General features: G+C 44.1%; 1 protein-coding gene across 2 annotated transcripts in view; it reads right to left on the bottom strand.

Annotated features, from left to right (window-relative positions):
* Positions 1 to 27,212, bottom strand: part of CCNY (cyclin Y) — a 120,484-nt gene that overhangs the window by 16,304 nt on the left and 76,968 nt on the right. For both annotated transcript variants that reach the window (XM_025264681.3, XM_006063185.4), the window contains exons 2-4: positions 21,036 to 21,110; positions 17,362 to 17,396; positions 10,495 to 10,595 (exon numbers count right to left, since the gene is read on the bottom strand). In XM_025264681.3, the coding sequence (XP_025120466.1) occupies positions 10,495 to 10,595; positions 17,362 to 17,396; positions 21,036 to 21,102 (203 nt within the window). In that variant the 5' untranslated portion in view covers positions 21,103 to 21,110. The remainder of the gene's footprint in view (positions 1 to 10,494; positions 10,596 to 17,361; positions 17,397 to 21,035; positions 21,111 to 27,212) is intronic.

Below are 27,212 nucleotides of genomic sequence, written 5' to 3'. Positions count from 1 at the left end.
GACTGTGTAGCCCACCAGGCTCCTCCATCCATGGGATTTTCCAGGCAAGAGGACTGGAGTGGAGTGCCACTGCCTTCTCTGATGGATGGTGTGGGCAGCTGCAAACAGCTCCTCACCACCTGCACCCATCCTCTGAGCACCAGCCCCATGCTTGTACACAACTGGGGGCCTGGGGTGGTTACAGGGGCACCAGGGTGGATGGCAAACTCTGAATTCATACCACAGCTATCAGCATTCAGGGGAAAGATGGGAAAAATCAAGTTCTCAGGGAAGATATCATGCCTGTGGAAAAAAAAGGAACACAGAATTGTGTGCAAACCTGTCACACATCTGCTTCTTTGACCTTTCAACCCTCCACCCATTCCCTAACCAGAATGTGCAAATATGTTTGCTCTTTGGGCAATCCCCAATTTACAAAAGAGTTTTCTTTTTTTTTTTAATTAAGAATTTTATTTCACAGTACTTTTCAGTTCCTGGATTTCCAATTGGGTCTTTTTGTAATTTTATTCTTTTTTCTGGCTGCACCGACCAGGTATTGAACCCAGGCCACAGCCATGAAAAGCCCAGAATCCTGACCACTAGGCCACCAGGGAACTCCCCAGAGGGTTTTCTTCTAAAAGGTCAAACGTGGTTAACAGGAGGTGAGTTCAGCCCACGAATGCCCCTGCCCCGCTCTGCCCACAGGAAGCTGAATGACTGATTAGTGAGTTTGTATCAATTTTGACATCTTGGGGGAGGAGACCATAGGGGCCTTGGCAGGTGGCAAAATTTCAGAACAGGAGGGCATTCAGACCTCGCACACCCTGCCCTTCATGACATGCATTCCCCTTGTGCAGGCAAAGGCCCTGGCTGAAATCTCCCAGGCCCGCTAACACCTCAAAATGACCATCACCAAGTCATGTGTGACATACAAGATTTACAGGGAAGGATTCTGATGGTATGTCTACAGTTAGGGTCCATCCTGACAAGCTCTCAGATCCAAAATGGACATTTGTAAAAACAGGGCACATTTTAAACAAATAAGCTATTGCCTGAAGACATCTCAAATCTGGGTGGTGCCCAGGGAAGCCACAGCGTCCACACTGGACTCTTCCTCTGGACACTCAACCCTCACCACTGCCCTAGCTTTCCAGCTTCTCTTCCTCTTTTTTTTTTTTTTTAACATTTATTTATTTTTTATTGAAGGATAATTGCTTTACAGAATTTTCCTGTTTTCTGTCAAACCTCAACATGAATCAGCCATAGGTATACATATATCCCTTCCCTTTTGAACATCCCTCCCATCTCCCTCCCCATCCCACCACTCTAGGATGATACAGAGCCCCTGTTTGAGTTTCCTGAGCCATACAGCAAATTCCCATTGGCTATCTATTTTACATATGGTAATCTAAGTTTCCATGTTACTCTTTCCATACATCTCACCCTCTCCTCTCCTCTCCCCAAGTCCATAAGTCTGTTCTCTATGTCGGTTTCTCCACTGCTGCCCTGTAAGTAAATTCTTCAGTACCATTTTTCTAGATTCCATATATATGCGTTAAAATATGATATTTATCTTTCTCTGACTTACTTCACTCTGTTTAATAGGTTCTAGGTTCATCTACCTCATTGGAATTGACTCAAAGGTGTTCCTTTCTATAGCTGAGTAATGTTTCGTTGTGTATCTGTACCACATCTTCTTCATCCATTCATTTGTCGATGGACATCTAGGTTGCTTCCATGTTCTAGCTATTGTAAATAGTGTTGCAATGAATAATGGGATACATGTGTCTTTAAATTTTGGTTTCCTCAGGGTATATGCCTGGGTCATATGGTGGTTTTATTTCTAGTTTTTTAAGGAATCTCCATACCGTCTTCCATAGTGGCTGAATCAATTTACATTCCCACCAACAGTGCAAGAGGTTCCCTTTTCTCCACACCCTCTCCAGCATTTATGGTTTGTAGACTTTTTAATGATGGCCATTCTGACCGGTGTGAGGTGATATCTCATTGTAGTTTTGATTTGCATTTCTCTAATAAAGAGTGATGTTGAGCATCTTTTCATGTTTGTTAGCCATCTATATGTCTTCTTTGGAGAAATGTCTGTTTAGGTCTTTTTCTCACTTTTTGATTGGGTTGTTTGTTTTTCTGGTATTGAGTTATATGAGCTGCTTATATATTTCATTAAGCAATCTTTTGTCAGTTGTTTCATTTGCTATTGTTTTCTTCAGACAACATTCTGAGGGTTCTCTTTTCAGCCTGCTTAGTGTTTCCTTTGCTGTGCAAAAGCTTTTAAGTTTAGTCAGGTCCCACTTGTTTACTTTTGCTTTTATTTCTATTACTCTAGGAGGTGGGTCACATAGGATCTTGCTTTGATTTATGTCATCTAGTGTTCTGCCTATGTTTTCATCTAAGGGTTTTTATAGTTCTGGTCTTGTATTTAGGTCTTTAATACATTTTGAGTTTATCTTTGTGTATGGTGTTAGGAAGTGTTCTAATTTCATTCTTTTACACATAGTTCTCCAGTTTTCCCAGCACCATTTATTGAAGAGGCTGTCTTTGCCCCATTGTATATTCTCGCCTCCTTAGTAAAAAATAAAGTACCCATAGGTGCATGGGTTTATTTCTGGGCTTTCTATCTTGTTCCACTGGTGTATATTTCTGTTTTTGTGCCAGTACCATACTGTCTTGATGACTGAAGCTTTGTAGTATAATCTGAAGTCAGGAAGGTTGAGTCCTCCAGCTCCACTCTTCTTTCTCAAGACTACTTTGGCTATTTGGGGTCTTTTGTGTTTCCATATGAATTGTGAAATCTTTTGTTCTAGTTGTGTGAAAAATGTCATTGGTAATTTGATAGAGGTCAGAGTGAATCTGTAGACTGCGTTTGGTAGTATAGTCATTTTCACAGTATTGATTCTTCCTACCCAGGAACATGGAATATCTTGCCATCTGTTTAATGTCATCTTTGATTTATTTCATTAGTGTCTTATAATTTTTTGTGTACAGTTCTTTTGTCTCCTTCAGTTCAGTTCAGTTGCTCAGTTGTGTCTGACTCCTTGTGACCCCACAGACTGCAGCATGCCAGGGCTCCCTGTCCATCACCAACTCCTACAGCTTACTCAAACTCATGTCCATTGAGTCGGTGGTGCCATCCAACCATCTCATCCTCTGTCGTCCCCTTCTCCTCCTGCCTTCAATCCTTCCCAGCATCGGGGTCTTTTCAAATGAGTCGGTTCTTTGCATCAGATGGCCAAAGTATTGGAACTTCAGCTTCAACATCAGTCCTTCCAATGAATATTCAAGACTGATTGATTTCCTTTAGGATGGACTGGTTGGATCTCCTTGCAGTCCAAGGGACTCTCAAGAGTCTTCTCCAACACCACAGTTCAAAAGCATCAATTCTTCAGCGCTCAGCTTTCTTCACAGTCCAACTCTCACATCCATATGTGATGACAGTAAAAACCATAGCCTTGACTGCTGCTGCTGCTGCAAAGTCACTTCAGTCGTGTCCGACTCTGTGTGACCCCATAGACGGCAGCCCACCAGGCTCCCCCATCCCTGGGATTCTCCAGGCAAGAACACTGGAGTAGGTTGCCATTTCCTTCTCCAATGCAGGAAAGGACTGGATGGACCTTTGTTGGAAAAGTAATGTCTTGGCTTTTTAATATGCTGTCTAGGTTGGTCATAACTTTCCTTCCAAGGAGTAAGCATCTTTTAATTTCATGGCTGCAATCACCATCTGCAGTGATTTTGGAGCCCCAAAAAATAAACTCTGCCACTGTTTCATTGTTTCCCCAACTATTTGCCATGAAGTGATGGGACCGGATGCCATGATCTTCGTTTTCTGAATGTTGAGCTTTAAGCCAACCTTTTCACTCCTCTTTGACTTCATCAAGAGGCTCTTTAGTTCTTCTTCATTTTCTGTGGTAAGGATGGTGTCATCTGCATATCTGAGGTTACTGATATTTCTCCCAGCAATCTTGATTCCAGCTTGTGCTTCTTCCAGCCCAGCGTGTCTCATGATGTGCTCTGCATATAAGTTAAATAAGCAGGGTGACAATATACAGCCTTGACGGACTCCTTTTCCTATTTGGAACCAGTCTGTTGTTCCATGTCCAGTTCTAACTGTTGCTTCCTGACCTGCATACAGATTTCTCTGTATGCAGAGGCAGGTCAGGTGGTCTGGTATTCCCATCTCTTTCAGAATTTTCAACAGTTTGCTGTGATCCACACAGTCAAAGGCTTTGGCATAGTCAATAAAGCAGAAATAGATGTTTTTCTGGAACTCTCTCACTTTTTCAGTGATCCAACAGATGTTGGCAATTTGATCTCTGGTTCCTCTGCCTTTTCTAAAACAAGCTTGAGCATCTGGAAGTTCACAGTTCACGTATTGCTGAAGCCTGGCTTGGAGAATTTTGAGCATTACTTTACTAGCGTGTGAGATGAGTGCAATTGTGCAGCAGTTTGAGCATTCTTTGGCATTGCCTTTCTTTGGGATTAGAATGAAAACTGACCTTTTCCAGTCCTGTGGCCACTGCTGAGTTTTCCAAGTTTGCTGGCATATTGAGTGCAGCACTTTCACAGCATCATCTTTTAGGATTTGAAGTAGCTTAAATGGAATTCCATCACCTCCACTAGCTTTGGTCATAGTGATGCTTCCTAAGGCCCACTTGACTTCACATTCCAGGATGTCTGGCTCTAGGTGAGTGAGTGATCACACCATCGTGATTATCTGGGTCTTGAAGATCTTTTTCGTATAGTTCTTCTGTGTATTCTTGCCACCTCTTCTTAATATCTTCTGCTTCTGTTAGGTCCATACCATTTTGTCCTTTGCATGAAATGTTCCCTTGGTATCTCTAATTTTCTTGAAGAGATCTCTAGTCTTTCCCATTCTATTGTTTTCCTCTATTTCCTTGCATTGATCACTGAGGAAAGCTTTCTTATCTCTCCTTGCTATTCCCTGGAACTCTGCATTCAAGTGGGTATATCTTTACTTTCTTCCTCTGCTTTTCGCTTCTCTTCTTTTCACATCTATTTGTAAGGCCTCCTCAGATAACCATTTTGCCTTTTTGCATTTCTTTTTCTTGGGGGTGGTATTGATCAATGCCTCCTGTACAATATCAAGAACCTCCGTCCATAGTTCATCAGGCACTCTATCAGATCTAATCCCTTTAATCTATTTGTCACTTCCACTGTATAATCGTAAGGAATTTTATTTAGGTCATACCTGAATGGTCTAGTGGTTTTCCTTACTTTCTTCAATTTAAGTCTGAATTTGGCAATAAGGTTTTCTGTGTTGTCTTTATCTGGTTTTGGTTACCAGGGTGATGGTGGCCTTGTAGAATGAGTTTGGAAGTATTCCTTCCTCTGCCATTTTTTGAAAGAATTTTAGAAGGATAGGCATTAGCTCTTCTCTAAATGTTTGACAGAACTCTCCTGTGAAGCCATCTGGTCCTGGGCTTTTGTTTTGGGGGAGATTTTTGATCACAGCTTCAATTTCAGTGCTTATAATTGGGTTGTTCATAATTTCTATTTCTTCCTGGAAGATTAAACTTTTCTAAGAATCTGTCCATTTCTTCCAGGTTATTCATTTTATTGCCATATAGTTGTTCATAATAGTCTCTTATCTTATAATCCTTTGTATTTTTGCATTGTCTGTTGTAATCTCTTTTTTCATTTCTAATTTTGTTGGTTTGATTCTCCTCTTTTCTTGATGAGTCTGGCTAAAGGTTTGTCAAGTTTGTTTATCTTCTTAAAGAACCAGATTTTAGTTTTATTAATCTTTACTATTCTTTCTTTTTTTTTTTCATTTATCTCTGCTCGGATCTTTATGATTGCTCTCCTTCTACTAATTTTGGGGGTGTTTTGTTCTTCTTTTTCCAGTTGTTTTAGGTATAAAGTTAGGTTGTCTATTCGATGTTTCTCTTGTTTCTTGAGGTAGGATTGTATTGCTGTAAACTTCCCTCTTAGAACTGCTTTTGCTGCATGCAATAGGTTTTGAGTTGTCATGTTTTCATTGTTATATGTTTCTAGAAATTTTTTGATTTTCCTTTTGATTTCTTTAGTCACCTGTTGGTTATTTAGAAACACAGTGTTTAATCTCCATGTGTTTGTGTTTCTTACAGTTTTTTTCTTATAATTGATATCTAGTCTCATAGCGTCATGGTCAGAGAAGATGCTTGATACAATTTCAATTTTCTTAAATTTACTGAGGTTTGATTTGTGACCCAAGATGTGGTCTATCCTGGAGAATGTTCCATGTGCACTTGAGAAGGTGTATTCTTCTGCATTTAATGTCCTGAAGATATCAATGAGAGCCATCTCATCTAATGTATCATTTAAGACTTGTGTTTCCTTATTAGTTTTCTGTTTTGATGATCTGACCAATGGTGTGAGTGGGATCTCCTACTATTATCGTGTTACTGTCAATTTCTCCTTTTATGTCTGTTAGCGTTTGTCTTCGGAGAAGGCAATGGCACCCCACTCCAGTACTCCTGCCTGGAAACTCTCATGGACGGAGGAGCCTGGTAGGCTGTAGTTCATGGGGTCTCTAAGAGTCGGGACACGACTGAGCAACTTCATTTTCACTTTTCACTTTCCTGCATTGGAGAAGGGAGTGGCAACCCACTCCAGTGTTCTTGCCTGGAGAATCCCAGGGATGGGGGAGCCTGGTGGGCTGCCGTCTATGGGGTCGCACAGAGTCGGACACGACTGAAGTGACAGCAGCAGCAGTGTCTGTCTTATGTATTGAGGTGCTCCTATGTTGAGTGCATAGATATTTACAATTGTTATGTCATCCTCTTGGATTGATCCCCTGATCATTATGTAGTGTCCTTCCTAATCTCTTGTGATATTCTTTATTTTAAGGTCTATTTTGTCTGCTATGAGGATTGCTACTCCAGCTTTCTTTTCCTTCTCATTTGCATGGAATATATTTTGCCATCCTCTCACTTTCAGTCTATATGTGTCTTGAGGTCTGAAGTGGGTTTCTTGTAGACAGCATATATATGGGTCTTGTTTTTGTATACATTCAGCCAGTCTGTATCTTTTGGTTGGAGCATTTAATCCATTTACATTTAAAGTAATAATTGATATATATGTTCCTATTGCTATTTTCTTGATTGTTTGGGGTTGATTTTGAAGATCTTGTTCCTTCTCTTGCATTTCTTGACTATATAAATTCCTTTAACATTTGTTGCAAAGCTGGTTTCATGGTATGAATTCTCTTAACTTTTGCTTGTCTAAAAAGCTTTTTATTTCTCCATCAATTTTGAATGAGATCCTTGCCGGGTACAGTAATCTTGGTTGTAGATTTTTCCCTTTCAGTACTTTAAATATATCCTGCCATTCCCTTCTGGCCTGCAGAGTTTCTGCTGAAAGATTAGCTGTTAAATGTATGGTGTTTCCCTTGTATGTTACTTGTTGCTTTTCCCTTGCTGCTTTTAATATTCTTTCTGTTTAGTCTTTGTTAGTTTGATTAGTATATGTCTTAGCATGTTTCTCCTTGGGTTTATCCTGTATGGCACTCTCTGTGCCTCTTGGACTTGATTTGACAATTTCCTTTTCCATGTTGGGGAAATTTCAACTATAATCTCTTCCAAATTTTTCTCATAGCCTTTCTTTTTCTCTTCTTCTTCTGGGACCCCTATAATTCGAATGTTTGTGTGTTTGATATTGTCTCAGAGGTCTCTGAGACTATCCTAAGTTCTTTTCATTCTTTTTACTTTATTCTGCTCTCCAGAAGTTATTTCCACCATTTTATCTTCCAGCTCACTGATTTGTTCTGCTTCAGATTCCTTCCAGAGTATTTTTAATTTCAGTAATTGTGTTGTTTGTCTCTGTATGTTTATTCTTTAATTCTTCTAGGTCTTTGTTAATTGATTTTTGCATTTTGCCCATTTTGATTTCAAGGTTTTTGATCATCTTTACTATCATTATTCTGAATTCTTTTTCAGGTAGTTTGCCTATTTACTCTTCATTTATTTGGACTTCTGTGTTTCTAATTTGGTCCTTCATTTGTATAGTATTTCTCTGCCTTTTCATTATTATTTTTTTAAACTTATTGTGTTTGAGGTCTCATTTTCCCTGGCTTCAAGGTTGAATTCTTTCTTCCTTTTGGTTTCTGCCCTCCTAAGGCTGGTCCAGTGGTTTGTGTAAGCTTTGTATAGGGTGAGATTTGTGATGAGTTTTTTGTTTTTCCTCTGATGGGCAAGGCTGAGTGAGGTGATAATCCTGTCTGCTGATCATTGAGTTTGTATTTTTGTTTTCTTTGTTGTTTACATGGGGTGTCCTGCAAAGGGTGCTACTGGTGGTTGCGTGATGCTGGATCCTGTATTCAAGTGGTTTCCTTTGTGTGAGTTCTCACTATTTGATACTCCCTAGGGTTAGTTCTCTGGTAGTCGAGGGTCTTAGAGTCAGTGCTCCCACTCTAAAGGCTCAGGGCTTGACCTCTTCATGTCCTTCTTCATCAGAGTCCTTGAGTAGTTTCATTGCTTATTTCAACAAGAAGAAAACCCACCAACAGGGAACTATGAGCATCTCAGTAAGAGGGTGTTAGAGTGTAGAGCACAGGGAACTGCACCTAGTGCTCTCTGGTGACCACTTTAGGCACATAATCAACATCACAAAACCACAGTGATGAGACAAACTGATACCATATACCAGTCGTCAGTGTTTACGACGAGGAGAGACCAAGTCGATGTGATGTTTTCTAGAAGAGTCCAGCATCTGTGGTAGTTCTTAAAACAGGTTAAGTTTTAATTTTTTTTGCAGATACAAGTCACGACCTGATGAGACTGAGGGTGTCAGGTTGGACGTTCCACCGTTTGCATGGGAGACCCTTTTCTTCGTCTTGGTATTAACCATAGGTGACACCTTCAAGAGAATTGGAAGGCAGAGGTCCACAGACGTCCGGGGTCTTCAGCCTTGGCTACCCATGAAACCCTCCTGGAGGGGCTGACAATCCAGATCCTGGATGTGTGGGGCCAGACACATCTCATGGATCCCTTAAGCCCCTGAGGGGGCCTTGCAGGTGCAGTATGGCTAAAACTGCTGATGCACAAACCACACACATGACTTTGGAGCTGGCACCTCTCAGACTCAATACCGAAGTATCCAACTGTCACCCAGATTTCCTGCTGGGCCCCCGAGTGTCTGTGTCACAACCAGGGGCAGTGTGAAGTCATCCCCGGGGGAAATTCTGAGCAACAGAGTTGGAGGCCCAGGAAATCGACTGGCCCTGGAAGACGGGTCTCAGACCCCGGGGAGGCTGAGCTCCAGGGCTGGAGTGGGTGCTAGCTACCAGGTCTCCAGGCTCCCACTGCACCCCCCCACCTCCCCCCCCCCCACCCTCCACCAGCACCTCTCGTTCCTGGCATGAAGCTCCCAGGGCAGAGTGGCTTGACCAAGGGCAGAATAGTGGGGCGAGGGCACACATGGTCCCCTAGCTGTGAGTGTCCACCATGGGGTGATGCCCACTGGTCACCACCACACCCTCTATCACCAATGGAACAAAGGAAGAAGCTACATTCCCATTTAGGTCTTAGAGACATGCAACTCACCCAACTCTCCAGGTGGGCCCACCTCCTACCTTCCCCCTGGAGGGGACACTGTCCATAGAAGACTATCCCAGTCTCCACTGCCCAGCAGGCCTAACTCACTGACACATATGGGCATGTGCAGGAAAGGGTTTCTAGACCTGAAGGCCTGGCCCAATGGAACAGAAAGCATCTTATTTAGAAAGCAAATACTCACTGCACACGATGGCAAAGAGAGCTGTTAAACATGGATTCTCCTTAAATGAGTACAGAGGCAAAATATCCCAGGTTTTTCATAGTGAAGCCTAGACCAGATCCCGAGCAAGTGGGTCTCTGTAACCTCAGTCAAGGCTTCCTACTACAATGCTGGGGGGCACACTTCAGGGAAAACCAGTGTTCCAACCCTCCCACTTCCCACTTTAAAATAAGGGAGCTGAAGCCCAAAGGGAAAGATTTTAATCCAAAGACTCCCCTTCCTCCCTTAAACCCCACTTTACAGCAGAAGCCCAAAGTGAAGGGTCTTTGCTCCCACCCTCCCCGCTGGGGAGGGAGCCAAGGTCAGAAGCCTGCTGTCCTTGCTCCAGACAAGCACCCTTCCACGGTGCCAGGCCTGCTCTCTACTGCAGCCCCAAGTCAAAGTGGGACCCATCACATTCTGACAGTAAAATTCAAGCAGAGTTAGGCTGGGATGGAGTCCATACAAAGTGGGAAGGTAGAAAGCATCCACAAAAACAAAACTATGCTTAACTTACAATTTCAAGTCACTGAAAATTTTGGTCTTTTTTGTAAATAGTAACATGTATAAATATTTTGAACACCTCTACATTTTAACTCCCCAAATCACATTTTTAAAAGACTCCCTGAGTATCAATGTCCTCCCCCTACCCAATCCTACCACTCACAGATCCCACAACCAAACAGTTAGCCAGCAGCTTAAGGACCAGAAAAGACATTCAGTGAAGGAAAAAATGCGCATACCCACCATTTAATTGTATACTTGAGGTTTGGTTGACTGACTGTGCTATCATCTAGGAAAATAGTCGAGCAGGAGCTGTATTTCCTCGCTATTTGTCCTGGAGGATGCTACAAAAACAATGGCAACAAAACAAGAACAATTAAAAAGGGGCTCAAAATTCTTCCAAGGAACATCATCCCCTTCACCTTGAGACCAGCCTATAGAGGAAAAGTGTCTTACCGAGAAATGTTAATACTACCAGCAAGTACAGCACAAAACTCACTTTCTTCCTACCATGGAATTCCATGTTCTTCCATATAAAAAAGTCACCACCACCACTCCCGGTCCCAAACCTCCATCAGCTCAGCACACTCCCAAAATCGAGCATCAAAGGGTGTACTGCAGAGTCCATAAAAACCACTGAGAAACAAGAAGCATGCACTCTTCTCACCAGCAAAGGCCCATGCTTCGGGGGCAACCTGGTGTGAGGCACCAGAATCAAGACAGGAATCCACAGCACCCATTTTTTCCTACCCCTGAGGTACAGTCGATTTGGGGACCATGGAAGATACAGCCACTGTTAATTTAGAATCTCCTAATCTTCAATTTCAGGAGGTGAAGATGTAAAGAAAAAAATACTCCTTATTTAAGGGGAAAATACATTTTAAAGGTGCAAGTTATCTGATGCTTTTGAAAATATGACCAGTGGATGAGCTTCAGGTGGGGTGCCTATGGAAGCTGTGCACCTGGTTCTCTCAGGCTGTGTAAATTTTGAGCTCTTTGGAAAACTTTAGAACTGAGAACTATAGTTTTAGAACTATATTCTAAAACATACTGCTAAGGAAAAAGAATTTAAATTACACGCAGCTGACATCTAACTGAATAGTAAGTAGATTTCTGGCAATTATGTGGGCAATGTGATTAGTAGATATCAATCTGGATCATTCTTGCTCAAAGCATGCTAAAAAAAAAAAAAATCAAATCATCCAAACGAGTTTCGACTGGCCTGGTGCTATGTTGACAATCAAAAGTTGTCATTTTCAGCAACCAAAACAATTAATTCCTTAAGGATAACAACACTGCCCTATCTCACCCACCCACCCCCAGGGAAGCCCTTAGTACCCATGGTTTATGAACATGAAGGGAGCCTTAAAGCTCATCAGAGACCAAATACCCTGTTTAACATTTACTTCTTATTTAATAAGGTTTCCCATGTAATAGGGCTTCCCTGGTGGCTCAGACGGTAAAGCTTCTGCCCGCAATGCGGGAGACCCGGGTTCGTTTCCTGGGTTAGGAAGATCCCCTGGAGAAGGAAATGCCAATCCACTCCAGCATTCTTGCCTGGAAAATCCCGTGGACTGAGAAGCCTCATAGGCTACAGTCCATGGGGTCGCAAAGAGTCGGACACGACTGAGCGACTTCACTTCCCCATGTAAAAAGGGCTTCCCTTGTGGTTCAGCTGGTAAACAATCCACCTGCAATGCAAGAGACCTGGGTTCAATCCCTGGGTTGGGAAGATCCCCTGGAGAAGGGAACGGCTACCTACTCCAGTATTCTGGCCTGGAGAATTCCACGGACTGTCTAGTCCATGGGGTGCAAAGAGTCGGACACGACTAAGTGACTTTCACTTTCACATGTGATAAAATTATAGAAATATGCAACAGCCTGAGAAACAGAAGACAGTGTTATATAAACAATCTCCCCTCTTGCTAATCATCACTCCTTGGGGCATACAGTTCCTAAAATCCCCACCAGAGGGCACTGCACCACTGAATCACTACAACCCTCTGGAGCGCTGCTTTTGCGAAGGGCATGTGGGTCAGGAGGAAATAACCAGAGTCAGGGAATTCAAAAGATAAGGCTTGTTCTTGGCCAATGTGTTTAGGCACACATTGTTCTGTGCCTGTGTAAGATAACACGCACAGTTGTGTCTGACTCTTTGCGATTCCATGGACTGTAGTCCGCCAAGTCCTCTGTCCATGGGATTTTCCAGGCAAGAGTACTGGAGTAGGTTGTCACTCCCTTCTCCAGGGGGTGACACTTTCCTTCCCAGGGATCGAACCTGGGTCTCCTGCATTGCAGGCAGATTCTTTACCAACTGAGCTATTAGGGAAGCCCTGTGTAAGATAAGGACACCAAAAAAGCCTGTCAAGTTCAAGTTTCTTGAGTGCAATTTTAACAGGGCATTTTTCATGTCTATCAAATTAATCACAACAGTCTCATTAAGACAAGCCAGAGACATTAAAAACCATTTTGATCTCTTTTGTAGGTCAGGTAGCAATCACACTTAAGTCACAGACAAAAACTTGCAATCTAATAATAGATTATTAACATGTGGCAAGTTTTAAAGAAAATTCTTATGAAATTTTCCCCACCAATGGAAAATCTACTATAAACAGAAACCTCAACAGATATACTTAACTCAAAAATTCAGTAATTAGTTGATATATTAAAGAATCTTTAGAGATACAAGAGAATTATTATTTAGGAATAATCACAACAGTGAAGCAAAGGACAGCAATGACCGGCTTCTATTTGTGAGGTTTCCACTGTTTCCTCTGACACAAATTTCCTAAGATGAAAACATGATGGGAGCAGCCAAGAGTAAGTGGCTTCCCTAAGAAAACATGAGCACTAGCGTTAAGGAGAGGAGGTCAGTGATACACCAGGTCACAGAGTGGGCACGTCCTCATCCTCCTTTCAGGAGTAGTAGTACTCTTTGGGGTCACAGGGTTAACTGGAAACCAGCATCCCCAGGGGCCGGTCCTGGCCTGGGGATCCCCCAGCTGTTAGTCTGAGCCCTCTATCACTAAGGGCTGGTGTGCCAAAGGGGGATGCCAACTCAGCTTTCTGACTCTTTGCAACCCCATGGACTGTAGCCCACCAGGCTCCTCTGTCCATGGAATTCTCCAGGCAAGAATACTGGAGTGGGTAGCCATTCCCTTCTCCAGGGGGTCTTCCCGACCCAGGGATGGAACTTGGGTCTCCTAAAGTGCAGGCAGATTCGTTACCAACTAAGCCATCAGGGAAGCCCCCTTCAAACTATTTAGTAATTTCTAAATTGAATTGAACTCCTTGGCATTGTTATAATGGGGTTATGTATGAAACCTTATTTGGGCATTAAGTCATTTGCTGGATAGAAGGGCTACAAGGTTCACAGAATGTATACTTCTCTTGATCTGACATCCACCCCCCACCCCCCAAAAAAAAAAAAAAATGGCTGAGAGAACAAGGATCCCTCCACAGAAAGGCTCCTGAGCTCAGGGCAGCTCCCCTGCCTGGTTCCTGGTTTGAGCTCTTTTGTGTGGCAGAGGCAGGCAGGGACCGTGCTCAATAAATTTGTGTTCTATTAGGAGCAAAGCTCCCAAAGAGACAAAAGCAAAGTTTACAATTTTTAAAATTTCAATTCCTGGATCACATTCACTTCATTCCTTAAGTGCTATGGCTTAATACTTACGAAAAAACTATATCCATACTCAAAATACCAGAAAGACTTTGATCAGTTTTGCTACTGAACTTGGAAAAGTAAACAAAATTTACTTACAAATCTAATGAGCAATAACAAAAATAACATCAACATACTCAGATGGTGCTAAAATCACCTGTTCAGTCCACTAGGTAAACAGGCGGACCAGGAGTCATTCTACGAGATCAGACAACTATGACTTCAAGACTTTTTCAAGGTCCCCCTTTATCAGCTGGTATTTAGGGCTTGAACAAAATTCTTTTGGCTCCAAGTCCAGCTACAAATGTGGCTCCTGCTAAACTGATAAAGAATGCTCTATATTCCTTCACAAAGTTTTTACAGCTACCACCTGTCTCAATATTAAGACAAATAACTGTGATTATTTTGCTGAGGGGAAAGGAGGCTGGCCATTCAACTCCTGACTCACTCTGTTTTAATTTTTTCTTTAACTTAGAATGACCAATTCCCTTCAGGTACGCTGTCATCAAGGGGAGGAGAACGTCACGGAAAAGTTAGGCTAAAGCAAAAGATGTGCGTTTTCCCTAAGTTTCGGGAGAGAGATTCCAGATTCTCAGCCACTGACAATGCCACCCACAATTTATAATCAGAAGACTACCACATTTTAATTAAAAGATTCATTAAAACAGCTAGCCAAAACTTCAGCAAATTTTAAGCTACAAACTTTAAATAAAGCCCTTTACACAATCTTTGCTAAAATACCTAAGTGTCTCTATTGTAATGTATTACATTTTCCTGTAACTGTTGATCTGATAATTACATCTAAAACATACTGCTGATTAGAATATTAATCTTTATAATTTGCCCTGGTTTAACTTAGTGTTAAAAGTCCCCCAAAGGGTTTATCCTCAAATAGCTTCAAGATTTAAAACCTATAATAATTCTTTTAGAAGAAGCTCCTTTTACTTTGTAAGTCTCTCTTGGCAGTTCTCAGCCAGTGAGCAGTGCCCTCTTTACCAGCCAGGGGTTCCTTCTTTTGGCCCCTTCCCTGGAGGCTGTATCCAAAGTCAGCTTCCATCACTTGCTAGACTGTGTTACTGTCCTGGAGCCAGAAAAGGCCTTGTTTCTCTCCACCTGGTGGAAGCTATTTCCCTGTTGTGACCATCACCCCTCACCTTTCCTCACATGGCTGACCTACGTCCACTGCTTTTTCTTAACTAGCAGCCTCTTTATTGATTGTCTTAGCAGCATGTACTAATAAGCAGGTTCTTCAGAAACATCCCTCACAATAAAGCAAATAAAAAACACAACGGATTTTATAAACAAGGGCAAAGAATAATGGTCATTCCAGAGTTCAACAACAAAAGAAACTACAAATGTTAGTTGGGGCCCCAATTCAGAAAACAGTGCTCTCTGTCTTCAGATAAAAAGCTAAACAACTTGTGTCCGGGTGGCGCTTGGTATGACCGTCTGAGGACTGAATGGCCCGGGCCAGCCCCCTGGGCCCCAGGCTATCCACTGCTGACTGACTGATGTCCACTGATGGTTGACTCTTTGTGCCTCACTTTCCCCATGTGGAAGGCTGGAGTGACACGCAGTTCCTCCTGGGCACAGTTATCCAGCACATTAGGCTACAGAACAGAGTCTGGCACAAACACGGTATAAAACGTGCACTAGACTGTGCTGATGATTACCGTTACCACTTACCGTCTCTTTATTGCCCTAACTTATGACACTCGGGTGTCTCAAAACTTGGAAAGCACAGCTGGTTTATTAGCCTAATTGAACCTGCAGGTCCTTCCACTCCAATTCTACTTCAGTTGGTTGAAATGGCACATTCCAGTGGTTTCTCCCAGTGTGGGCAGAGCTGAGATGCCACTGTGCAATGTGGTCTGGAGGGCACGCTGTTACCCGGGCATCTGTTACATAAGGCAGCACAGAGATTTCTTCTATCGGCATGAGCGCACCTGAGCACATTCCAACAACTGTGCTTCCACTCTCTGTGTCGGGGGCAAGGGGGCTGGCAGGGGTGAGAGGACACGCTGGGTCAGGGGCACAGCGCAGGGCAGGTGCCAGGATGGCGCGCCGCAGAGCGTGAAGTCGCGGGGCACGGGGGAGACGTGGGGCGTGTGGCTGGCACAAGGGCAGGCCTCCCCACCAGCCACTTGAATGGGGCTGCAGTGACCAGCAGAGGTGGTCTAAGGCTCCTGGGCAGACGTGCTGACTGGGGGGCAGTGTTCCAGTGCCCCTGGCACGTGAAGAGGCGGGAGTGAGACTTACAGAATGGGGTCAAACCTCTCACCTCTCCAGGTCCAGGCAGACACAGCTTTCAAAAAAATCAAAAAGGGCATAGCAGTTTTCCGCATATTTTCCTTAAGACACAGCTCGTAATTTCACAGATGCTTCACACTGCTGCAGCAAAACTGGAGAGAGCCAGGAAAAGGCCGTGAATTGCTGTAAGAATCTGATAAAATCTACAGGGCGTCTCTTCAACCCTGAGACCACTGCCTACGAAGGACTCACCAACCTCCTATGGGCCGAGCGTGGAGCCCTTTGGGTGCAAGGGTCCAGCTATGAATTTCCTTTCAACTGCATTTTACCCAGATTTTCAAAGAGCAGAAGAGGCAATACTATGGCTTTAAGTCTGTTTAGCACAAAGCTCCAGTGCCTAGTACTTCAAGATCCACAAATACTTAAATGCAGACAGTTTAGAAATCCTGAGAAAAAACCCTGAGAAATCAAATACATCATTCTCGCTTTTGATATGAGAATTCATGGCATATACTTATTTGGTAACACACCTGCTTCATCAAGAGGCCTAAGTTTAGAGTATTAGGATGTGTGGCCATAGTTCTGGTGGCTGGGCACCACAGTCCTGGGGGGGCAGCTTGAGATCACCCCGGGGCAGGGTGGAGGGAGGCTGGCTGCACCCACTGATCAAAGGAGAAAGATCAAGTATCTTTATGCCTGGCCAGCAGGGCAGGGAGACGCTGCTCAGAATGGCTGAAAGACTAGAGCTGGTTTTTTTTTTTAATTCGTTTTAAAATTCCAGTGTTGTTAAGTTCATCCTTTCTTAGAGCATCAAAGGAAAATGCAGACTCTACTGTATCTATAAACAACAAGGGGGAAGAACACATGGGTTTGCTTATTCAAATGGGACCGAGTTAGGAGACAGTCACTTGGGGGAAGGGAGGCAGGAAAGGACCTGTGGGATCTGATGCCGCCCTGTCCACGCACACCAATCCAGGAGCAGCAGCAGCCCGGGGCTTCAGGTCACACAATGGCCCTGGCGATAAATGCCAAGCCGTGCCTGTCCAGCCACAGGCCAAACAGAGCCTGAGTGCCCTGCAGCCTTCTTCACACTCTTCCACATGCAGACAAGATTCACGGGCCACTTCCCCACTGCACACACAGTGTGGATGGTCTCTGGACAGTTATTACGAAGAACACAGGCGAACAGCTCCACTTACATGGTTAATGAAGAGACTCTTGCGCTTTTCTCTCACTGTGAAAACAAAAGATGCAACAGAAATGTTACACGCCTGCGTGCGAACCCCTGGCAGGTTGCTGAGGATGGGCCTCTGTGTCAAGGTCCCGTCCTTCCACCAACCAACATATCCAGCTGCTCGATTATGACTTAAGAAATGCGACCTGCTCACATGCAGATATGACCTCTGCTAAGAGAGCAGAACATGAAACCACGTATACCACAGCACCCAACAAAACTACTGCACCATAGTTAACTGAGTGGTAATGGCTTCCCAACTAAAGAAAACAGTAACTAGTAAAGCTCATAAAATTCTGCATGGTCCACTAATTAAGATGGTCAACAAAAAGCAGGACTATTTATTTCTAACCAAAACAGACCCATAAAGGTCCATACTACTAGGGTGAAATAAGACACGACACAGTGACTAGACAACAAATGATAACAATACTATCCATAACTGGATTAAAATACAGGACACTGGACGTCGGAAGCATCACTGGAAACCAGTTACTCTCCGCACCGGTGCTGGGGGCCTCCCAGAGCATCCTGCTCCCTCAGGGAGGCCGAGCAAACTCACAACAAAAGCACCCCTTTTCAGAGGCTGTTCTCACACGGCTGTCTGTGTGGCGGGGTCAGCACCCCACCTTCGTTTCCCAGACCTCAGTGTTTCTCAAAATGGGGGCTTCTTAACCTCAAAGATATAGAAGGGGGAGATAGGGAACCCAGAGGAGATTTTTAACAACCTAGTATCACTGAGTTTTGCATTTTCTTTCCTGAAAACTCCCTTTTGAGAGTATATAGAGTGAGAGTTCAGTCAGGAAGATCCCCTGGAGAAGGGATAGGCCACCTACTCCAGTATTCTGGGGCTTCCCTGGTGGCTCAGACGGTAAAGAATCCGCCTGCAACGCATGAGACCCAGGTTCGATCCCTGGGTCAGGAAGATTCCCTGGAGAAGGGAATGGCAACCCACTCCAGTATTCTTGTCTGGGAAATCCCATGGACAGAGAAGCCTGGTGGGCTACAGTCCATAGGGTCTCAAAGAGTCAGACAGGACTGAATGACTGTGCACAGCACAGAGTAATAGTTGGACCATAAAGAAGGCTGAGTGCTGAAGAGGTGATGCTTTCAAATTGTGGTGCTGGAGAAGACTTCTGAGAGTCGCTTGGACTGCAAGGAGATCAAACCAGTCCATCCTAGGGGAAATCAACTCTGAATATTCATTGGAAGGACTGATGCTGAAGCTGGAGTGCCAACACTTTGGCCACCTGATGTGAAGAGCTTACTCAATGGACAAGACCCTGATGCTGGGAAAGACTGAAGGCAGGAGAAGAAGGACAACAGAGGATGAGATGGTTGGATGGCATCACTAACTCAATGGTCATGAGTTTGAGCAAACTTGGGGAGACAGTGAAGGACAGCAAAGCCTAGCGTGCTGCAGTCCATGGGGGTCGCAGAGTCGGACGGGCCCCGGTGACTGTCACGGCGTTACTGTGTTGTGACAACAGCACAGGATCAATCACACAGCGAACAAGCAGGTCACTGGAGAGGACAGAGAGGGATTCAAACCAAAAGGAACGTCAGCGGAAAGGAAAAGGGGAGCTGAGGCTCTTTGACTGCGTGTGGATGTGAGATCCTTGTCTGTGAGGTGCTGCGCCTGGCGTGGAGAAGAGACCCGCGGCTGCTCCAGAGGGCACGCAGATGCTGCAGACCCCTTGTCCACTTTCTCCAGGCTCCTGAGTGTGTCAGGTCAGCCCGGGTGCCACCAAATGGCAAGAGCACTGGACGAAAGTGACAGTCATTCACAGGCTCTAGGGTGTACTTTCCAGAAACTCCTTACTTTTAAGGAGCTCCCACAACCAGGCGAGAAACTCTTACAATTAAGTGGACTCTAATTCCTTACTGTCAACAGAACTGAAGGAGAATAAGACTGAACTGCAGCGATTAGGAGGGATTCTAGAGGATAAATCCCTTGGAGTTTCTGACACATAAACCAAGTAGCGTAACCTATGGATTCTTCAGTGTTTCACTGCAAACACATCCCCTGAATGGGGATGGCGGGAGGAAGAGCCTAGCGGGCAAGCGGAGGGAAGGAGGAGGAGGAGGAGGAGGAGGTACAGGAGTGTTCGCTCTGCAAGCTGGGAGACAGGACACCGCACAGAGATGGGTGTCGGTTCCTCTTCCTTGTTTTTAACCTGTGAGACTCAAGTAGATCCTTTACACTCAAAGGGAAGACCCAGCATTTGAGGAATGAAGGAAAAACAGAAGGACGAGAGTTGCCAACACCCCAGTGATGGATGGAGGAGGGGAAGGTGAGAGGGAAGGGGTAGATGAGCGCCCCTGACTCACACCCATGGATCCTGTGAGGTCGGAGGACCCTGCCATCCGTCTCCCCGTGACAACCAAGCCACGTGTCATCCACTTAAGAGGCTCTAATGCCATTTCATGTGAATCTAGGTAAAAAGCTTCTGGCTGATGTTGGTCTGTGCCCTAAATTCACAGGAAGTGAGAACCGAATCTGAAAGTGTGCCAGATTTGTGTGACTTGTTTTCATAGTACTATATTAAGTGCAAAGACTTGCTTTTGACTCTCATTTTTCATTGTCCCAAACCTTCACCCACTGGCACTCTCCTGCCTGGCAATAACCTCCCCTCTCCATGGGCTCCTGCTTCATCAGGTGAAGAAAAAAATGTCCTGCTTAGTTTCCACCCAAAACATTCAAAACTTATCTCACAAGTATTTGATGCCTACAGTGGTTTCTTCTTATACACTTAAAAGCAAATGCACCAAATTCTCTCTGATCTCATCACTGGCCTGCTTAAATCAAGATCACCAATATTATATCAGCATTATGCTACATCAAAGTTGTCACCTAGCCATAACTGAGGAGTTATCAGTTCTTAAAATGAACTGTCTTAAGTATGTTTGATTACTTTTCTAGTCAACTTAGGAGCTTCTCAAAATGAGAGCTTAGCAATTTGACGAGAGCCACGGCTAGAACCCCAGGGCCTCAGCACTCTCAGTACAGCACCATTAACAGATCCTCCACTGCTCTCTGCTGTAGGAACAGGCTATGTCCACTGTATTGTGTCTTTTATCTCACCTTTGTAGCCAAGAGCCAGGGAACAGTGACATAAGTCAAGGGCTGGAAAGAGGGGAAAATCCCCCAGAAGAAATTCCACGCCACAGAACAAACAGCTTAACACAAGTATGACAGAAAGAAAACATCTACCCCCAGTGTACAGGTTCAATCTGGCTCTCAAATGACACAACTGAGATAATGGTGTTTTCATTTAGAGTTGTGTTATGATTTCTTTTTACATACTATCCAATACTTCTGATCTTCAGAGAATTTATGCAAATAATAAATTTTTAAAGGAAAGTCTCTGATTCTCAGGGTACAAACTGCCTTGAACTATCCCAACTGATTGGCAAAATGAGGACAGTTGCTTCAAATAGTAAATTCTAAAAATATGACTTACTATAGAGAAACCCCAAAGGGTAACCACCCAAACATCCTTAGTGGTCACTAAGGATGACCACTAGGATTCTATCTTTAGCCTGAGAATCACAGTGACTGGAAAATCAAGACAGGCTAGTTACCAGCATAAGTCTTAAAAAAAAAAAAAAGAAAGAAAGAAAGAAGAAAGAACCTACCGTCTGTTTGAGATTTACTGAGGAATATCGTGCTGGCCCGAGGATGGTCTGAGGGATTGAATTCCATGTTCAAATCTTTAAAGAAAGAAAAAGAAGAGATATGAAAACCCATCTGATAACTAAAGGGCGTCAAAGATTTTCAATTTTTTAAACCTTAGATTACTAAGACATTCAAGGATTCTGGAAGAAACCAACAGTTACTGTGTTAATAGATTCTTCCAGGTTCCACTTCGAACACTTGACTATTCAGAAACTTGAGAAAGTCATACATTGAAAATTAGACACCTGGCTGGAGATCTATTAGCCGAAAACTCCATTTTCTTTGTAAAAGTCTGTTCTGCACCAGTATAACTACAAAATAGCAGGACAACGTCCGAACACGTAACGAAGGAGAGGTACGTGCTAAAACTGACTCATCTAAATCCACAGTTAAGTGAGTGGTATTTCCTTGTTAAATGTGATTAAAATAGGATATCTCAGCCAAATTGGTATCTACACACTCTGCTTAATTAAGACAGTTATTTTCTGAAAAGGCAAAATTAATCCTTTAGAGCAAAAGCTCACATTGCCCATCTGTGGGCATAATCGGGGCCACAGATGTGTTTTGTCTGATTCATTCATTTTCTTTCTTTTTTAATAAATTTGAACCCATGCATAATTTCTGTATTTCAAACACATATCACAAAGGGAAAAAAACTTATTTCCAGCTTCTCTTGAGAAATTAGATCATTTAGCATCACCGGGACCCACCCCAATGGTAGCAACTGGCAGGAGCTAAGACCCCAGTGCCAGTCCTCACCCTCTGCTCCACCACCCACTCCTTGGGGCGGTTCCTCAGTTCCTCCCGGCTACTGGCATCTGCCTTTGTAATCCTCCTGCCTTAGAACAGTCTCCAAGGGCTACAGGCTTGTCCAGTATAAACAATCAGAATCCCATCACAGGGGAGTTTTTTCAATTAAAAAAAAAAAAAAATTCCAAACGGAAAGAATGGTTAAGCAAAACAAAAGAATAAAGTTACAGAAGGGAAGAGAGAAGACCAAAATTAATGGAAACTCAGAATGGTCTTCAAATCAGCTTCTAACATCACAGTGAAAACTTCTGAGTTCCATTATTTCAATAAATTTGCAAAGAAATCTAATCAACACCAACAAAAAACAGAAGGTATCTTATCCTTAGCTTTAATAGCTAATCTAGTCAAAGATAAAAGGAAAGAAAAAACAAGGATGGTCACACGTTGTTGTTGGGGGCATCCAGGGCCCTTGCAAAGTAGCTCACTGGGCTCAGGGCAGCCTCAGCTCTGGAGGGTGTTGGCATGTCTGTGCTTGTGAATTTTCTCTGGAGCCTGCCTTGAGGGAGAGAATGACTGTGTCTCAGCCTGAGGTGCCACCTGCATTAAGGTACAGCAGCTCATGACCTGGTGATAGGTGGGCGTTTGTGACTTGCTGGTGGAAAGAAAGAGAATCAGATCAGGAGAGCCCTCATGGTGCCTGTGGCTCATGTTGGCTGGGGCCCTGACTTCTTGTTTGTTTTTGTGTTCTATCGCTTCATTTTAAAAATACATATTTATTGTATTTATTATTTATTTATTGGGTTGCCTCAGATCTCAGCTGTGGCAGGTGGGATCTAGTTCCCTGACCAGTGATCCAACCTGGGGTCCCCTGCCTTGGGAGCACAGAGTCTTGGCCCCTGGACCACCAGGGAAGTTGCTCTTTGCTCATTTTTAACTTGAGGATCATATCCCCTGAGGAGATAAGTATCTACCTGCCAATCAGGAGAGAACACAGGGGAAATGGCTTCAGAGTCCATTCAGAGTGGCAGGTTAAAGCCTAGGGCTTGCTCTAAGCCAGTGGTCCCCAACCTTTTTGGCACCAGGGACCAGCTTTGTGGAAGACAGTTTTTCTACAGATTGGGTGGGGAGGATGGTTTTGGGGTGATTCAAGTGCATTACTTTTATTGTGCACTTTATTATTCTTTGTTGTTGTTCAGCCACTAAGTCATGTCTAACTCTTTGTGACCCCATGGACTAACTACAGCATGCCAGGCTTCCCTGTCCTTCACCATCTCCCAAAGTGTGTCCAAATTCAAGTCCATTGCATCGGGGATGCCATCCAGCCTTCTCATCCTCTGATGCCCTCTCCTCCTCCTACCCTCAATCTTTCCCAGCATCAGTGACTTTTCCAATAAGTCGGCTGTTCACATTAGGTGACCAAAATACGAGAGCTTCAGCTACAGCATCAGTCCTTCCAATGAGTATTCAGGGTTGATTTCCCTTAAGATTCCCTTAAGGTTTGATCTCCTTGCTGTCCAAGGGAGTCTCAGGAGTCTTCTCCAGAACCACAGTTGGAAGGCGTCACTGCTTTGGCACTGTGCCTTGTACCCTGGAGGCAACACCTGAGGGCTGTCACAGAGACCCCTTTGAGGTGACTGTGCCTCAGAGAAAAAAGGCAACTTTAGGAGATGTCGAGTCCCTGGAGTTGACTTCAACCCACTGCTTCTTTATGATGATGATACTTATTAAGCTTTCCAGGTGGCTCAGCAGTAAAGAATCCAATGAGGAGACGCAGATTCAATCCCTAGATTGGGAAGATCCCCTGGAGAAGGAAAGGGCTGCCCACTCCAGTATTCTTGCCTGGGAAATCCCATGGACAGAGGAGCCTGGCAGGCTACAGTCCACAGGATCACAAAGAGTTGGACATGACTGAGCACCTCATACTAATAGAACATTATAAGAGTCTATAGCCAGACTTTCAGGTGAAAACAGAAATACTCGGTCACAATGCTTTCAGTCCACGTTTCGGCTGAGTACAAGGCATGACAGGATCCCTTTATTCAAAACTGAAAAGAAACTGACAGAATTTAATACAGCAATGCTGTGAGCCTTCCATGTCTGTGGGAACTGCACCTGTGGGTTCAATCAACCTTCGGTCAAAAATAATGCATTTGCCACACATGGGCATCTATTTAAATAACATTCATACTGCATATCTACAACTCTGTATATAAAATTTACATAGCATTAGGTATTATAAGTAACCTAGAGATGACTTAAGGTGTACAGGAAGATGTGGTAGGTTATATGCAAATCCATGCCATTTTATATGAGGGACTTGCGCATCCACGGATTTTGGAACCAATCCCTGGTGGTTACTGAGGAATGACTATATTCTCCCATGCCATGTAGCCTAGTTTTTTTCTGTCCTTTCCACAGATAGCCTTGTTCGTCTCAGCTTTTAAACTAGCACCAATGCTAGAAGGATCCCTGTGACGGTGCCTAAGAGAAGTGGGAGCCATAATCCATGACTGACGGTCTGGAAAACCAGAAAAAGAAAAACACGACGGTGCAGCAAGGCCTAAACAGTGCCGGGTCTAATTAGGATAGATGAGGAGACATAAAAGGCGAGCTGCAAAAACCAGAAACTTTCACCTCCCACCCACTTTGTCCACACTGCCTGGCCTCAGGTTGGTGGTGTTCCAGTGACTCATCCAAGAGACGAGCTTGACAGCATCAGTGAGTAGAGGCCGAAGGACTCAAGGACCCTCTGAGCACTTGGTACTGTTTTAAGACCAACTGTGGTCAGCTAACCACCCCAACCCAACCTCAGATGACTCCATCAGGTCTGTTTCCTATCTTTAGATAAATGTATTTGACATGATCATAATCTTAAACTTCTAATTTCAATGTTAGGTCGTCACATTGCTACGTGTGACTAGGATCTGCAAAGCAATGATGGAAAATCAACAAATAAAGCCTGTTAATTTTAAATCAGTTTGGTTTACTTTTATTTTTAGTCACTACTGACCCACTGCCTGAAGATCAGCGCCTATCTCCATTCATTAGCGCTCCGTTCATCAGAACCTGACCCCATTGGTTTGCTGCACTGGTCGCTCCGGGCCAGCCCCAACCCCTGCATCCCGCATCAGCACCCCATTTATAAACCCTGCTGCTGCTGCTGTGGCAGCAAACTGCTGCTACCACAACTCCAACTGATTCCAGAGCCATCTTTTGTACCCCCGCTGACCTCATGTTTATTTTTTACAATTATTCTAACGCGCTCACATGTGGTCATTTTCTCTTCTCACTCTCCTGGGGGCACACCTATGCACGGTGGGCCTCCAGCCTAGGTCTGTGCACACATCTGACTCACACTCATGTGCTCTTTCTCTCCATCCACCTCCTTCCAAACTGCCTATCTCTCAGTCTCCTACTCACTCTTGTTCTCTTCCTGTATCTGTCTCCTCTTTCCCTCCCGCACCCTCTCTCCAGTCTCACCACTGTCCCTTTCAAATATTCTTTGTTAAGATGAATCAAAGGAGAGAAAAGATCCTAATGTTTAAGGCTAAAGAGAGACTGTTCCGCCAATACAGCAACTAGATAACCTATAAGCTCTCACACTACAAGCACCTAGAAGTCTGAGATAAAATACAAGACATCCATTTAGAAGCCTAGAGAGTGAGGCAAGGGAAATGGCTTGAGCCTCTAACCGAAGAGTGAATGGAGTCTTCTGGCAGAGCAAAGGCTGTCTGGCTGTGTGCCCTGGGTCTCAGGTTTCAACCAAGGTGACCACATGTCTTGGTTCACACCGATTATTCTGGCACAATAGCCAATTCTATCTTCTTTACTTATAATGTCCTGATTAGGAAGTTAGCTTATTTTAATGTCCTGCAGGATAGGATATAAGCCAGTATAGGGGATACAAGTTAGAACAGATGCTTGTATATGTGTCTGAAACCCTCAAAGAGATACAACTGCAACAAAAACTGAATTAGAAAACAAAGTTATCTATAAACCCAAATGAAAAAGGAGCCGGGCCCTCAGAAGGGGAAACATCCCCCAAGCCCCCCTCCCCTGCCCACAGTGAATGGTACCCACTGGTCTGTCGGAATCTCCAGCATGGTTCTGGAGTTCCATTCTACTCTGCACATATAGTCCAGGGAACCCTGTGACAAGACTTTTACACCAAATTGGTCACATGCCAGTGAGACCCCTGTGTGCCTGGCAGAAGTAACTGCAAACCACTCTGGAGAAGTCTGCCTCTCTGAGCCCCTCCAAAGACAGGCTCCCCATCCCAAATGAGGTGACTCAGAGGAAATGATCCACTAGAAATGAGAATCAAGAGATACAACAAATGATGTGACTAGAACCTGGATAACAGAGTTGGTGAGAGACGGCAAAATAAGCATGGGCTGAGGTACTTAAAGTCCGGGAGAGAAAAAGATAAAAATGTACAACTGAAAATAACAAGACTGAACTCTGGCTTCTCGGCCATGTGAGCAAATCACTTAAAGGTGATGGTGACACTAACAGGCCACCGGGCCCTGTGGTGAGCAGAGGCACTGCTGCCTAAAGCCAGGGGGACTCGGGGCCCCGTGCAAAAGCTGAGTGCGGCCCTCAGCCCCACAGATCAGCACTGAGGACAGAGACCACGTGTACAAAGTCCAAATGCTCAACAATAGTCAACAAACAAGCCGAATAATGGAAATACATAAGAGAATGATCAAGTGAAGCAGCTCTTCTCAGCGTTTCTTTTTTTTTCTTTAAAGAAAAACTGGCAAGAACCAACCATTAACTCACATGTAGATTAATTCAAAGAGAAAGAATCTCCTAGCAACCAGCCTCTCCTGAGGCCTGAATCAATGCTATTACCAAACAGGAAAAGCACCACTTGGAACATTGATATTTTAATATCAGGCAAATAACTAGGTCTAGTATGGGCAATATTGGTAAAATTGGCCATTGCAGACAACTAAAAAGTGTCTGAAGTGACACACTGAAAGTCAGCAGAGACACTTGAGTCCCAATTATTACTTTATTCAACAGTCAATAAATATTTACTCAGAATCAACTTGATGCAGGCATTGCATGCAAGAAATACAAAGTGAAAATACCATGGCGCCAGGAATGCTGAGGCCTGGGGGCAGGGAAGTAGTCAGGGCGGGACGGTGCCACAGAACCGAGGAGAGAGCTGAGACCACTGTGAATCGAGTCACACTGCATGTTGAGTGAGGGGAGAGGGATGTGGGGGTGCTGGGGATAAAAACAAACGCACCAAGAACACTCAGTCCACAAAAAGATTCACCTCTGATTTTAGAGGCAGGTGGGACTGAGTAACATCCGGGACAAATGAAGTCAGTGATACTGAGATTTCCCAATAACAGATCCGACAGTATTTCCACTTT

This window comes from Bubalus bubalis, chromosome 14, assembly GCF_019923935.1.
Source record: "Bubalus bubalis isolate 160015118507 breed Murrah chromosome 14, NDDB_SH_1, whole genome shotgun sequence".
Taxonomy (NCBI): Eukaryota; Metazoa; Chordata; class Mammalia; order Artiodactyla; family Bovidae; genus Bubalus; species Bubalus bubalis.
Note: the sequence above shows the minus strand (reverse complement) of the source record. Positions and strands in the feature narration are given on the sequence as shown.